This window comes from Dendropsophus ebraccatus, chromosome 1 (assembly GCF_027789765.1).
Source record: "Dendropsophus ebraccatus isolate aDenEbr1 chromosome 1, aDenEbr1.pat, whole genome shotgun sequence".
NCBI classification, from domain to species: Eukaryota; Metazoa; Chordata; class Amphibia; order Anura; family Hylidae; genus Dendropsophus; species Dendropsophus ebraccatus.
The window spans coordinates 155,042,447-155,059,165 of record NC_091454.1 but is presented as its reverse complement, the minus strand read 5'-3'; the positions used below and the strand labels follow the sequence as shown (position 1 = coordinate 155,059,165).

Here is a 16,719-nt window from a genome sequence, read left to right as displayed (position 1 = left end):
GGTCACTTGTGGGGGGTTTCCAGTGTTTTGGCAGCACTAGGGCTCTGTAAATGCGACATGGCCCTTGAAATCTATTCCAGTGAAATCCAGCTTCCAAAAGCCAATTGGTGCTCCTTGCCTTTGGAGGCACGTGCTGCGCCCGCTTGGCACTTTATGTCCACATGTGGGGTATTTCTGTACTCGGGAGAAACTGCGCTACATGTTTTTGGGGTTTTTATTCCTTTTATCCCTTTGTGAAAATGAAAAATTGAAGGCTAGAACGTTTTAGTGTAAAAAATAAATTTTTCTTTTTTCATGCCATATTGTTCTGAAAATCTGTGAAGCACCTGTGGGGTCCAGATGCTCACCGCACCCCTTGTTACATTCCTTGAGAGGTGTAGTTTTCTAAATGGTGTCCCTTTAGGGGTGTTTTTTACGTTTTGGCACCCCAGAGCCTCTGCCAACCTGAAGTGGTACAGTCAGAAATGACCAAATATAACGGAGCCATTAAAATTCACTAGGCGCTCCTTTGTATCTGAGACTTGTGGTTGTGTTAAATAGCGCAATAGGGCCACATATGGGGTATTTCTATAAACTGCAGAAACGGGGCAATCAATATAGGGGTGCATTTCTCTGGTAATAGGTTTACAATTATGAAAGATATTGGATTACAAGAAAATATCTGCACAGAAAATTTAAATTTTCAAATTTCTTACATACTTAGCTTTTATTTCTGTGACTCCACTAAAGGGTTAAAAAAAACTTTCTGGATGTGCTTTTGCAGAGTTTGGGGGGTGCAGTTTCTGAAATGGGGTGCTTTGTGGGGCTTTCTAACATACAGTCCCCTTAAATACACTTTAGACCTGAACAGGTCCCTAAAAATATCTGATTTTGAAATTTTACAGAAAATTTGGAAATTTGCTGCTAATGTTTTAAGCTTTCTATTGTCTAAAAAAAATGAAATATAGTTTAATAAATGCCGGCAACATAAAGTAGACATGTTGCTAATGCTTTAATATATAATTTATGTGGCATAACCATTTTCTGTATAAGTAGAAAAGTTTCAACGTTGGAAAAATGCAATTTTTAACAATTTTTCACTTTATTTTGGATTTTTTCATAAAGATTTGTTATAAGTATCAACTCCATTTTACCAGAAACGTGAAGTACAATATGTCACAAGAAAACAATCTCAGAATCAGCTGGATAGGTAAAAGCATCCCGAAGTTATTCATGAATAAGATGACACAGGTCAAATTCATAAAATTTTCCTCGGTCCTTAAGGCCATTTTAGGCCCGGTCCTTAAGGGGTTAATGGGGGAAAAAAAGAGTGATTAGGTCTACAATTCATATATTTTGGTAATTGATTTAGAGAAATCCTAACTAATAAACCTTGTACTACTTCTAGGAGGCAAAAGAGTCTCAAAAGCATTCTAGTACAAAGCATGTATATGAAGTACTACTCCTGTGGTCAGTGTAACAACCTTTGCATAAATGGGGTTTCTTGGATTGTAAGACCCATTAGCTGCAAAATTAAGTTTGTTATTTATGTGTTTATCTTTCTCGTTGTGGCTATTTCTATTTAGATATGACAATCCGCGCTTTGTGCATTGGATTCCGAAATCACTTCTGGTCAATTATGGAGGGAAAAGGTTCCTCCTGTCTGATGCAACAGCTCTGAGATATGTTGGGTGACAATCCTGGTGTGCTGGGGTTTATTGGGATTAAACGTGTCAATTTTAGACAGGGTGCCAATAGACCCCTAAAACTTTGATACAAGCTAAATCACGTTGGATCCGAAAAATAGATGCTTAGGGCTTCAATGAGTGAATCGATTCAAGTATATTTATGTAATTTAATTGTGTTCTTTTTTTTTTATTACATTGTTTTTATTATTATTTGCTCTACTTATCTGATTGGCTTGTGTAACTGCTGGGTGTATATTTATTCCCATTGATATCAACCATTTGGCATAGTCTGATGAAGCGCATACACAAGTGTGAAACAGCTGTTACCTTACTTCACATGTAGCGTCTTCTTGTACTATGCTATTTTGCTTTTTTGGATTAATAAAAGAGCATTAAATTTGCAATCTGCTGGTAAGTGCCACTCTTTATGGTTTGGACTTTTGTCCAAGTGTAGCACCACACTGGCAGTTCTATCCTAAAGTGACCCTTTACATACATTTTTATTTTCTTCTGTTTGAATAAAAAAATAGGTGATCTTTTTAGTGCTTACTTGCTATGTTAGCATGATCTGCCTAACGTGAACATGTCAGCAGATAGTGTTTCCTATAAGGATCCCAGACATTTCTTTTTTATCTGCATAGTCTAATTGAAGACATATAAGCTATTTTGTTAAAAGGTAAGGGAGGATAAGGTGTACAGGAGGAGTTCTAAAGCATGGCAGGAGCCCAGAGTTATCCAGGCCTTTTATTCTTCGCCTCCATGTCGGCTTGCAAGAGCCTACCTCCTTTTGATTGACAGCGTACATGGCCTTGATAATCCTGGGCCCTGATGAAAAGCCATCTAGTAATGGGAAATATTTTTGCTCATGTTTAGCTGCTAGCAAGTCCATATAAAATTTCACAACTTACATAAAAAAAATTCACATAGATGCATTATAAAATGGCAGAAAACAGTACCATAACCTACTTAATAAAAACAAACATTGCATGGAAGGAAGTAATTGAGCACCAGCAATAATGGTTGTTTTTAGTATCTTCAATTATACAATAATGGTCAATTGAAAAAAACATATAGACCTCGGAAACAGTCGATGATTTGTTATTTACATCAAAGTAGCTATCCGTGGTCCTGATGAAAGGATAACTAGAACACAGCACTGCATGTCTACCTCTACCAGATAGAAGTAAATTTAAAAGCTAGTCATACTACAGTATATCATACTTTATACATTACAAACCACCAGCAAGTAGATTTCACAATATTTCTCAATGTTGAAAGTAAAGGTAGCCAGTTAGATAATTTCACCACCTGATTTTAGGAAACTAAAAGATGTCTATTACTGCAATTTTCTTATTGACTCTCTGCTTGTAGAGTTTCCACCCAGTGTACTGTAACTGTAAGGAGTTGTACACCTCTGGGTCTATTATACCAGGACATAGTTTTGTATCCACTGGACATGAACAGTGCAGAACTGAATGATGGCACACAGATCTTGAAAACACAAGGAAGTGATACAAAAAATTGGTACTGGTACTTGAGAAATTGTAAAACATAAATATTTATTGTTTATTGGCTGAAATCAGAGTTCCCTTTATAGAGTAGCCTTAAAGTGGATCTTTCTCATGTTAGCACAAAGGGTAGAAAAAAAACAACAAATACAGCTGGACTAATGACAGGATCTGTCCCCATATTCTGATGGCAGATTCATTTCATAATGCAAATATAAATTTATGTTTAAATGGTATGCCATGAATCTCTGTAAGAAGCAGTGAACTTACCTTTAATAACCTTCAATTCTTAGAAGAGTTGTCCCATATGTAGTATCTGCTAGAAGCAGGTATGTATTTTGTTAGTTGTTTTACCTTCTAGGATTTCCATATAATCTTTCAGTCCCCTTGATATCTTATGTTAGAGCATAAACTACTGTATTCATATTTGCTGTGATATGGGGGAACCTGTGGTACTTTCATAGCATGTGTATACTACGTTCTCAGCTTGTACCTCTCTGTTTCTGAGGTCACATAGCTATCTTCCTTACTCAGGATTCTTCCCTAGAGGTAATAGCATGAACTCCTCCAAAGAAATTTGGTATAGATCTTTTGGTTCCTGCTTTGACTTTGAAGATGCATAACCTAGGGTTAAATCTCAGCCTCAGTTCCTCAGGAGTGTGGCCAGCTTACTTTATCACCAATTGCCTCAGGCAGCATACTGCAAGATTTTTCCTACCAGAAACTCAATGTACCTGTAAATTCAACCATGTAATTTAGTTTGTACATTGCCTGCAAAGGATAAGAATAAATTATAAAAATAATCATTATAAAAGTGGATTTCAGTGAAAGCTGTGGAAACGCAGATTATTACCTATGACACGTTTTTAGCAGACTTTGTATAATCAGATACAGTTGTCAAACTTGATGAGTTATGTCTGTTTGTCTGCGTTACATCTCAACATCTTACCCGCAGCTCAAATTGTCTGGGTTATGACCTAGTTATGGCTTCACGAGATTTAACATATTCTAATCTGTAAGATGAGCAATTTTCCAAAGACCTTTCTTCTTTCTTTTTAATTATAAAGAGAAGCAGATTTCCCGGAGACTAATACTGTATGCTTGCTTCTAATATAAATATGCGCAAAAGAAGCTGCTGCCTGAATCCCAATGTGCAAGGTTTTATTGTACCATCACTTCTTTGTGAGGCAGAAGGAACATATGCAGGCGCCCAGCCAAGCACGAGAAAGTCTCAGTAATTGCTCTTCGACACCTGAAAGCATTTCCATTCTGCATACAGACTAACATTTATAGCCGTAATTAGTCTGCGGAGGGCTCATTGTTACTCTACGAGTCAGGAACTGCTACAGAACATTTCGGGTTCTGTATAGGAATATACATTAACTTCTATTAGATGACAGTGGTGGAAGACGGGTCCTCCAAGTACACAACCGACTCTTACAAGACATAATCACAGATACTTTCCTTGAAATTTGAACCGCCTTCTCAAAACTAAGAGAGTTTATTAAAAAGTTTTACCCCAAAAATTTATGGGTTGTTCAAAATGATTTCTCAATAGTGCATTAAATGTTTAGATCTTCATTCTCCTTCCAAGTGTGTTGTGACTGTCACTTTTTCACATTTTGTCATGTTGTTGCCCTGTGATAAAAAATAAAATAAACACTAGTTCCCCTCTAACAGAATGTTAAAATTCTTTGTTAGTTTACTAAATACTTAGTTGAAGCACCTTTGGCAGACATTACAGCCTCCAGTCTTCCTGGGTATGATACCACAAGGTTTGCATACCTGGATTAGGGGATTTTTCAGCCAATTTTCTATGCCAAACCTCTTAAAGAGACTCTGTCAGTAGGTTTATGTTGTCCTATCTAGGTGTAGCATAAGCTAGTGACAGAGAAGCTGAACAGGATGATGTATTACTTACATTGTTCTGTGCAGCTGATTTGGAGAAATCCTCCTAACATCCTCCTGACATGGACAATAAGTAGTCCTCTCAATTGGGTGTATAAGCCTAGTAGTCCTCAATATACATGAAAAGCAGAAAACTCCTCCCACCCGCTGCTGATTGGCAGTTATCTATCCATCCTGTGTATAGGCACCTGTCAATCTGTCAATCAGCAGCTGGAGGGTGGGGGAGGGGTGTGGCAAGAATCCTATTCTCCTGCATATTAGGAGAACGGCTGAACAGTATGATGTAAGTAATACACCAATCTGTTCAGCATCTCTGTCACTAGTTTATGCTGTCCTCATTTTAAGCGGCATCAATCTAGTGACCAATTACCTTTAAGCTTTGTTAGGTTGGCTAAGGACCGTTGGTGGACAGCCATTTTCAGTTCTTTTAGAGATGTTAAATTGGGTTTCCCCAACCAAATCAGTCTCCACACTCCATGAATAACTGAACTTCTGACAGGTATATTTTAAGTCAGGAGTGGCTGGGCCATTCGAAGGACAAAGCTTTGGTAAAACGTGTCAGAACTGGGCTGACCATACAAGTTGACTATAAAACTGTAAACTGTAATAAAGGCTTCAGGTCTTTTTTTTATTTTATAATAGTTCAGACTGTATTAAGACAAGAGATGAGCGAATTTACAGTATCCATGTATTACAGGACTCCTTCGCGCAAACCCAAACCCTTGACAAATTTTCTCATCTGTATTTATTTTGTAATGTACTGTGTATTTACAGGGGTAGTGCGGTGTAATGCATTTATTCACTAAATAACAAACATTATAAAGTTATACAACTTTGTAATATGTGTTTTTTAAGTGAATGGCCTCCTTCCCCATGTTTCCCCCCACGCACGGTAGACCCGGAAGTGTGGTGCATTAGACTTAAGGAATCGCTTTCATAACTTTGCTCAGCCAATCACGGCTGAGTAGCTGATGACGCGCTGGAGGGGAGTCGGCATAAGGGAGGGCTGGAGAGATCAGGCTGGCCTCCTGAAGATTACATGATTGTCCCAAGATGGCGGCCAGGGTCGACAGCGATTCTGTAAGTATAATGCACCACACTTTCGGGTCTAGCGCAAGGGGAAACATGGGGAAGGCGACCATTCACTTAAATAACACACATTACAAAGTTGTATAACTTTGTAATGTGTGTTATTTAGTGAATACATGCTTTACACCACACTACCCCTTTAAACTGGGTTTTTAACTTAAGGTTTTTTAATATACTTTTTCAACTTTAAAAGTTTTGTTTGGGGTAAAATCTAAACAATAATGCATATGGAAAGACCTACTAATATTATTTACAATATTGATTGTTGCAGATTACCACTATATATTATAACTGGGTTTTTCAACTTTAAAAGTTTTGCTTGGGCTAAACTGTATTGACTTTGCCCATTGCCCTCTGTTAAGGGTTAAACTGGGTATAGAGTCTTATAAAATGAAACTTAATCAGTTTACAATGACAATATATGAAACTAGCCCAATAATGCAGAACCAGGTATGGTTGCATATGGTGATGCATGGGGGTGATAAATTTTGACATTACCAGAAGACCACCTGTGAGACCTAGAATTGATTTAGAATAAATTGTTTGAAATTGGGACCATTCTGAGGGCAGTTTAAGTAATCCTGTGACTTACTGCACCAACTCAAAAAAAACTGAAACTAAATTAAGATCTTGTAAACAGTAATGCATATGGAAAGAGCTACTAACATTATTCACAAATCTTACTGACTTGGTTGTTGCAGCTTACCACTACCAGATCAGAATACAAATAACCAATCACATTGCAGACAAGCAGCTGTTTCCTCAAATATCTACATCGCTTACAGGAACTAAACAAGACATAAAAGACCTAATCCTAGAAACGTAAGTATGGAAGTTATGTAAGCAGATTTTCATCTATGCCAATACTTAAAGCCCCAGGCTTAAGGGCTTTAAGAGGGGTAGGGGGCAAGTAAGAGATTGCGGTGGGGTCTGACCTTCGCATCAGGCCCCGACTCCTTTGTTATGAATACAGCTGTGGGTATGGCATGTGACCAGCGCTCTATTCTTTCCTGTGGAACTGCCGGAAAGAGCCAAGTACAGCTCTCAGCTATTTCTGGCGGCTCCATTAGAATAAATAGAAACGTGGGTCACATGCTGTGGGGGGGGGGAGGGGGTGATCGACGGGGGTTACGGAGTTCTAGGATGGGAACTGTCAGTTGACAAGAAATGTTTTCATTCACTTACGGCAGAGAGTGAACCCCTCCTTCTGCCCTGCTCACATGCTATATGTCACAGATATACGACCAACAGCTGAATGAGGCTTTTTGTATTTTTTTTATAACATTCAGGTGGCTTATGTTTTGCTGTGAAATTATAAATTATATTTATTTCCTAGATCTGGAGGCATAAACGATAGTGGGACTTACACGTTCCTCATTACATTAGACACTGATATTGGAAATCTCATGATGATGAAATTAAAATGGGAAAGCAGCAAAGACATTAAAAGTCTTTGGTATACTCTGCAAAAGAAGATTTCTTGGGATACACTCCCTGGACTCCTAGTAAAGAGAATAAAAGTCTTAGTCGGAGAAACCCAAGAGAGGTTAGTATCTGAAACGCAGACTAAGAATATATTTTCCATTTGGGTAATGTCATCATTTATAATTTAAAAGCTTGCCAATAATAATTTCTAGGAATGCAATAGGAAGACTGAGCCAATTTTAATTTTTGCATTTTCGTTTTTTCCTCCTTATGAGGACTTAAAAGGCCATAGCACTTGTATTTTTTCACCTAGAAACCCACATGACCCTCTATTTTTTGTGCCACTAATTATACTTCGCAATGACAGGCTGAATTTTTTCATAAAGTACACTGCAAAATCAGAAAAAAAATCAATGTGTGGTGAAATTGAAAAAAAAAACAACAAAAAAAAAACACATTTCTTTTAGTTTTTTTTCGTTTTTACGCCACTCACCCTGGGGTAAAACTGAATTGTTATGCATGTTCCTCAAGTCGTTACGATTACAATGATATGTAACATGTATAACTTTTATTGTATCTGATGGCCTGTAAAAAATTCAAACCATTGTTAACAAATACATGTTCCTTAAAATCGCACCATTCCCAGACTTATAGCGCTTTTATCCTTTGGTCTATGGGGCTGTGTGAGGTGTCATTTTTTGCGCCATGATGTGTTCTTTCTATCGGTACCTTGATTGCGCATATGCGAGTTTTTGATCACAACTTTTTATTACAATTTTTCAGGATTTGATACAACCAAAAATGCGCAATTTTGCACTTTAGGATTTTTTTATGCTTACGCCATTTACCGTGCGAGATCAGGAATATGATAAATTAATAGTTCGGGCTATTACGCACGCGGAGATAACAAACATGTTTATTTATTTAATATTATTTATAACATGGGAAAAGGGGGGTGATTCTGACTTTTATTAGGGGAGAGGGCTTTTTATTAATAACACTTTTTTTACTTTTACACTTATACTAGAAGCCCCCCCTGGGGGACTTCTAGAATGAGCACTCTGATCTCTCATTGAGATGTATCCTGTATACTAATACAGGATAGATCGATGTGTTGCATCACACGCAGCGAGAACCTTGTTTTCACTTCAATGGGAGTAACCGATCTTGGCTATTACACAATGGAAGGAATGGTCTGCTTCCTTTTCCGTTTCATAGCGTATATCGGCAGCATAGCTCTTGCGGGGGTGCTAAGTATTAGACCCTCACTGACAGGGACATAACTAGAAATGGCTGGGGCTCATAGCAAACTACTAGGCTGTCAGGTACGGCAAGTGACGGGGGCCCACTCAGATCCTAAGTAGAGATGATTGAACAGGGCCGATGTTCAGGTTCGTGCGAACCCGAACCATCGGCATTTGACTTCAGCTGCCTTCCCATTCTGTGAGGAAGGTGGAGACAGCCCGAGTACAGGGAGGCAGCGGGAGTCAAATGCCGATGGTTCAGGTTCGTACAAACCTGAACATCGGCCCTGTTCGATAATTTCTAATCCTAAGGCTAGTCCATTACAGTACCAGGCCACCTGATCCGATATTAATTACCTTTCTTGAGAATAGCGCAGCCATACATTTTGCTAGAGAAATCCATTTGAAGATGTTACGCCACCTGTTAACCTCAACAGGATGTCACTGCAGTGGAGTGCTGTCCAATATGTAACAATACTCAGAACAAAACATAAAAAGAGATTAACTGATAATTTGTGTTGTAAATAGTGTTGAATGGAGAGGCTGAACTGTTAAGGTTCAGCAACATGTTGTGCAGGGAGTCAAATACCAAGCATTCATGTTCAGAGAACGTTGCAGAATCCAAACAGTTCAGTCACACTTGTTAACAACCAAACCAAAGAAATGGAGATCTGGTAAGTGGACTTACATCTGAAGGGGCATGGGGGGCAAAGATTGTAACCCTAAAATCATGTGGGCTAATAAAGTACTTAAAAAAGCTTAACAATGAGGTATGCTTGTACTCTCAGCAACCTACTCCATGATGAACAATAATATAATGTGACTATACATTTTTCATTGTGTGCTCCATACTGAAAATCAGCAAAAATGTTAAATACTGTAGGTGTTATTTTTAACTCAGTTACTTTGTAAATGAGCACATTCTTCAAGCTCCCATAGCCTGTGATTTTCTATTAGCAAGAGTGCTCAAGAGAAAATCTTTAATTTTTTATCTTTAAAAAAAGCCACTAAGGGTTTCACTGCCACTGAATTTTACAGTTGACTGCCTGTTGTTAAGTTCAGTCCATCACTACCTCTTACCTCTGACAACCCATAAAGATCTGGGTAGCTGAGTGTGGTGCAGCTTGTCATCACCAGCAGCCGTTCACGGCCTTGGCCAGAGCTACTCTTAGAATGTAACCTATTTACAGTAATAACAAATCAAATCACTCATTAGCCTGCTTCCATTTAACTGACAGCCGTTCAGTCCTGGAAAACTGGGAAAACTTTTCCAGGGCTGGATCCAGCTTTTCCCAGAACCCAGGGAGGAGCGGCACTCAGTTATTAATAAAAGTGTTTTATTAATATTAACCCATTATTCTTTTACACTCGATCTTTACTGAATATATTATGCTAATCTTTTTTTTTCCAGAATAACATTTTGTGCCGAAAATGCTGATGACTTTGAACTCCATCCTGACCAAGAGAAGAACTATGTGAGATGTTTAGGCAGACTGAAGAAGAAAAAGTCCAAAAAACATTTGTAAGAAATTACAAGGATAAGACAAAACAAAAAAATCAGCTAAAGAACAAATATTTTGCTAGATAGTTTAAGCAAATGTAACAAATCCTTGGAGCCAACTAACCCACTGTGTTTTAAGATATTGCTTGAACCTAACCTTCAGTAGTACTCCTATAACTCACTGAAAAAAATCAAGTAGTCTTGATCTGAAAAACTAGAAATTAAGGTTTCCTTTTGTCCAACCCTGTTTAAGGAGACTTTTGCTTTTTATTGTTAGCACTTTACATTATGTAACTAATTGAAATAAAATGTTACTTTCTGGGAGGGTTTATCCACTTTATTTGTCACTTTTATAATGCCTGAATATCCTTGCCTAGGGACATCCTTCAGGGTATGAATGCATAGGTTTAATACTTTCAAGAATTACAATATGCAAACCTTTTACCATAAGAAACACCCTAAGGCTGGGTTCACACTGACTTTTTTTCTCTACGCCACAGTTCCGTTTAGCTGTTCCATTTTTAAACAACATAAATAGAATCTGACATATCCGTCCAACACCCCATTCATTTCTATGTATTTTTATTGTGCTCCGTTCGTCATAGTTGTGCTCCGTTTGCATGTATTCAGTCAGGGTTCCGTTTTTGTGTACGGAAAAAAAAATCCTGCATGCATCTTTTTTTCCTCCGTTTGAAAAAACAGAACACAAACGGAAAGTGCACTTCCGTTTTTTTTTTTTTACATTATAGTCAATGAGGACGGATCTAAACTGATGAAAACTGTTAACTTGCAAACGGATGTAAACGCAAATACCTTCTGTTATTTCACAGAGCATGCGCAGAAGTGAGAAGCCAAAAGGAAAAAAAATAAACTAACAAGCAAATAAATGCTGAATGATGCAAATGGATGCTGACTGATGCATGATGCTGACTGAAGCTAACTGATGGACAAAAGTCAGTTTTTTAAAGCCAAAATGCAAACAAACGATGAAAAAGGGGAATATTTTGCAATCAGTTTGCATCAGTCTGCTCATCAGTTTTTTGCTTATCCGTTCAATTAATATGGACGGATCTGTTAGCAATTAAGAAAAACATTAGTGTGAACCCAGCCTAAGGACTTGGTAAAAAAAAATAATAATGTGAAAATATGGAGCCACTTACAGTTCCCAAATAATCAGCTACAGTAAACTACTTTTTCCTTGCAATCTTGAGACACTGAAGGTAAGCATAACAAATCTACTGGGATATTATTGACGAGGAATAGTAAATCTTTAAAACACCAGATTTCACTGTAGCATGAAGACTGTTCATACAAGCAAAAGAGAGAGAGAGAGTCATAATTCAGTATTCAGTCTACACTCTCTAGTGAGTATGGTCCGCCTTAAATGTCAATTCCAAGGGGGCAAAAAATCACTTTTCCCCTATCCACAGGACCTCTGAACCCCCCGCTTATGTCTGTATCGGGCCCCGCCGTCTCTATTATGAATAGTGCCCCAGTACGGCACCCAGCTCTATTCATTCCTATTGAGCCCACAGAAAGAGCCGACGACAGTGCTCTTCTGGCGTACTCTTCTGGTGTAGCTTTATCCATTGCTCCATAGAAATGAATAAAAAAAAAATATTTTTTTTTCTTCAAACTACTAAATGTTCAAAGTTTAAAATCAAGGCATATGAAAAGCTTTACATGGTTATTCATTCATTCATTCATTAAAAACACAAAAACATTGGGTTCACAAGAAAGGCAGGAGTACTGGGTGGTAAAAAATAGCTTAAAAGAAAGCTAGGTAATATTGTATGCTAAAAGATATGATTCAAAGAATGGACACAAGATGGAACCAAAAAATAACAAAACAATAGCATTAATACAATCATTTAAGATTACAAGATGTGCAAGTAATAACCTAGAAGAAAGTTAGGCAGGCATGAAAACCTACAAGGATGCGTATGATCGCACCAAGGTAAAACGCCCATAACCAGCGCGCATTTTGCATGGAAGTGCTTTGTCAAGTGGTGGCTGTTAGTGGGTGTACAATATTTATATAAAAGCTGACTAATACCATACTGACTTTAAAATGAGTAATGCCTGGTGTGACACAGAATGTGCCAATAACATACAAAGATTTTAAAAAAAAAGTTACCAAGATTGGTGTAAGCATAACATGTCATGTAGACCAGCCAGCCACCACTCATCATAAACAAAGGAGCATGTAATCAAAATGCGCCAGATGTCTTCATGACTGAAGTGCACTTGGTATCGATATATACACACACAATAAATATATTCATTAAATGGGCATATAACATGGCAGTACCTAGATATCATTGCATGCAGGCGAAAAAGGATACATTTAATAAGTAACGTAAAGCACAATGTGCATAGTGATGAAGGTGAAGCAAAAAAAATGCAATTTACAAAACAAACAATCATGAACAAAGCGTATGGTGCATAACTTCATATAATATACACCTGAACATAAATAGATAAAGTATATCAATAAATACATAACATGACAATGGGATCCAAAAAAGGAGATGTTAAAAATTATAGTAATTTATAAAACTAAATATATATATATATATATACACACACACACAGAACATATAAGTAAACACATCATCTAAAGGAATGTAAAAGTGCTGATGCCCCCCAAAAATGTACATATGCAATGATATTCTGAACTTTCAGCCCAAAGAGTAGCAGCACAACATCAAAGACCCCACAATGTACTCTAAAGAGAAAAACACCAATTAAATCAGCATATGGCATAACCCTGAAATAGAAGAAATTAAAATTCATATCAAAACCTAAAAAGTTAACCCCTTCAAGACTGAGCCCATTGATGCCTGGATGTCCAGGTCAAATTAATGCAATGTTCCTCCCCGCCTTCTAAGAGCCATAGTGCTTTTATTTTCCACCTACAGGGCTGGTTGCGGTGTCATTTTTTTGCGCCATGAACTCTATTTTAAACGCTCTTGTATACGCTGATGTATAATTTAAAAAAATCAGCAATCCTGTTTTTTTTATTTTTTTAACGCAGTTCACCGTACGGGAACTATAATGTTATATTTTAATAGATCGGATAATTCCACATGCTACGATATGTAATATGTTTATTTTTTTTTATATTTTTATTTTTATAATGGGCAAGGGTGTATTTTAAACTTTTATTTGGGGGAGTTATAAGGTTTGTTTTTTAATACTTTTAAAACCTTTTTTTATTACTTTTTTTTTACACTACTTTCACTTTAAAACATGCATTCAATAGATTTCATATAATGATCTATGCTACGCCCTAGCATAGCATAGATCAGTGTTATCAGCGATCTATGCATAGAGCCTGCCTGAGAGCAAACTCTATGTATGGATGGCCGATCCGACAGGACGAAGGTAAGCCAATTACAAGCGATTAGGTCCCGATCACTCACTGACAGAAGCTTGTTCTGTCACTGAGTACCTTAAACGTTGCAATAGCTATAGATCGCAGCATTTAAGGGGTTAATGACATGCAGCTGCGGGATTGCAGCTGCCTCTCATTACCTCGGGCCCCAGACACACTGATGTGTGTGGGACCACTCTCATGCAGCGGTCCCGCACACATCTACAGCCCCTTCAGTCGCGAACGTATATATACATTTCTACTCCACGGGGTATGTGCAGTAGGAACGTATATATGCAGATAGCTGATGTGAAGGGGTTAAAAGCAATTAATGTTATTAATATTGATATGTCACTAGTCAGGCATTATATAACTTATGTATACTATAAGTGGCCATCCATTTCTGATGAAGCACTTGAATGCAAAACATAGGTCAGTGGGTAGTTTACAGTGGTGCCATCATTCTAATCTATGTAAGTATTTATCATTGTCGCTAGGTTATTACCTTTTACGTTATTACTTGCACATCTAGTGATACTAAATATTTGTATCAGTTACTTTCAAGTTATTTTAGGCACCTAGGACCCCCACAAACTTCTGGGGAGTCATGTTTTCATATTATTTGTATTTTTAATTTTAAATAATAAAGAAAAGGGACCTTTGGTGGGGTTTGTTATTTTACAATCAAGGTTCAAATTATAAAAAATGAGTAGGGAATTTATTATTTGCTTATTAGGCAAAACATTGTGCAAAATTTACTATTAGGCACACATGCATTAATCGATTATGTGTAATTTCTTTTTGTTCACTATGGGGAAGGGTATCTTACTTAAAACAGTGGTTGGGTGGTGATTTTCCACCATGCCCAACCTCTCCACTGACATTATGGCAAACGGCGGGCACAAGCAACTAAAGTCTAAGGTGTAGACACAGCTTAGCTAATAAAGTATGACAGAGTAGCAGTTGAGTTATGCAGGAGTTCTGCAAATTTTTGTGCTAACATTGCACATAATTCTCACAAACCATGTCCCTTCTTAATGAAAAAAATAGAAAAGGATAACATGGGAAAAACAAACTAAGGCTGGGTTGACACTGCGTTATTGCATTTTTTTTTCCCCAAAACAATCGATGAAAAAGCAGATGCGTGTGTGCATCCATTTTGATCAGTTTTTCCATTATAAAAAAAAACGGAGCGAGAAGCATCAGTTTTTTTAGCATGACACAACATGGTCGATCACATTTTTGTGTACCCCCCCAAAAAAGGATGTATTTTGATTTGCAGCCATCCATTAAAAAAAAAAAAAAAACATATTCAATGATACATTACCTGCTAAAAGTCATATGCTTAAAGGCCCTATTCCACAGAACGATTATGGTTCGTATTCGGCCGATATCGGCCGCTACGGACGATAATCGTCCCGTGGAATAGAGTGCAACGATCAGCCGACATCGTTCATGTCGGCTGATCGTTGCAGTCGCTTGTTTTTCAACATGTTGAAAAACAAGCGACTGATATAGCAGCGATCTGCTGCCGTCGCTCCATTGAATAGGAGCGTCGGCAGCAGACGCTGCTATATCCTATGGGCTGCCCTGATGATCAGCGATCCCCCGGGCAGCCCCCCGCCGCCCCCTCCCGCTCACTGCAGCCGCGTCGAATAGCGGCGGCAGCGAGCGGGGAACGAGGAGCAAACGAGTGCTGAGAGCGCTCGTTTGCGCCTCTAAACGGCCGGTGTAATAGGCCCATTAGTAGTGAATATCTTACTTCTATAAAAACTGTACTACATTGAAGTTCCAACATGTAATTTTTAATTGATGGCCAAAAACAGTGCAATACAGAAATATTAGGCTAGGTTAAAACTACGTAAAAATTACATCCGTCTATCAAAATAACATTGCGCAAATATTTTTTTAAATAACAGACATTATTTACATGACGACTGTTGCTATGAAAGATGGATGTCATTTTTACGTAGTGTGAACCTAGCCTTATAGGTGTTTTAATTTGTATATTTATATTTAACCCCTTAAGGACACTCATTTCTGTGAGAGATTAGTGTAGTTGTATTAGAAGTCCCCCAGGGGGACTCCTAATTAATGTATATGCAAAAATAAAAAAAAAGTTTATTGATATAAAAAAAAAAAACCTTCAATAAACGTTTTAATCATCCCTGTTTTCCGATTTTATAAATAAAATTAAAAAAAAAAAAAAACTTCTGGTATAACCGCATGCGTAATTGCCCAATCTATTAAATTATCACATTCGTGATCATACAAGGTCAACGAAGTAAGTGCAAAACTGCTGATTTTTGGTTGCATCAAATCCCAAAAAATCTGTTTTATTTTAAATTTTATCGAGCAAATAATTTTTTTCAGTTTTACAGCATATTATGGAAAAATTAAATTTGAATTTGCAAAGTACAATTTGCCAAAATATTGGTACAGACAATGATAAAATATGCCCCATTATCTATATTCCTCAAGTCAGTACGATTACAACCATATTTAATATTTATAAATTTTATAAAATTTTTTTAATATATTTGTTTACAGTTGTTCTTATAACATTTTTATTTAATTTTTTTGTCTATAAAGCTGTGTGAGGGCTCATTTGTTGCACCATAATCTTTTTATTCTGTACCACACTTGCGTATATGCCACATTTTTGCCCACTGGAATGTGATGTGCCCAAAAATTAGCAATTTTCAACTTACACGGGTTGTTGCGCCTATGCTGTTTACCATGTGTGATCATGAATGTGATATTTTAATAGTTCAGGCGATTATGCATGCGGTGATAATTATTTGTTTATTTTTTTTTATTTGGAAAATAGCAAAAGGGAAGTGCCTAAAAATATTATTTAGATGGATTTATTTATATTTCAAAAAACCTTTTTATAATCACTTTTGTAGCCTCCCCTACAGGACTACTAAGAGAAATACCATGATTGTTATGTACTGTAATGATCCATAGAATCTGCACTCGATTGTGCTAAAGGGTGTTA

At 37.3% G+C, this 16,719-nt stretch overlaps 1 protein-coding gene across 1 annotated transcript in view; it reads left to right on the top strand.

Annotated features, from left to right (window-relative positions):
• LIPC (lipase C, hepatic type) overlaps positions 1-10,666 on the top strand; it is a 99,299-nt gene extending 88,633 nt beyond the window's left edge. Inside the window, exons 8-10 of the mRNA XM_069956564.1 lie at positions 6,874-6,994; positions 7,509-7,718; positions 10,253-10,666. Coding sequence (XP_069812665.1) covers positions 6,874-6,994; positions 7,509-7,718; positions 10,253-10,367 — 446 coding nt within the window. The 3' untranslated portion in view covers positions 10,368-10,666. The remainder of the gene's footprint in view (positions 1-6,873; positions 6,995-7,508; positions 7,719-10,252) is intronic.
• The last annotated feature ends 6,053 nt before the right edge of the window (positions 10,667-16,719 follow it).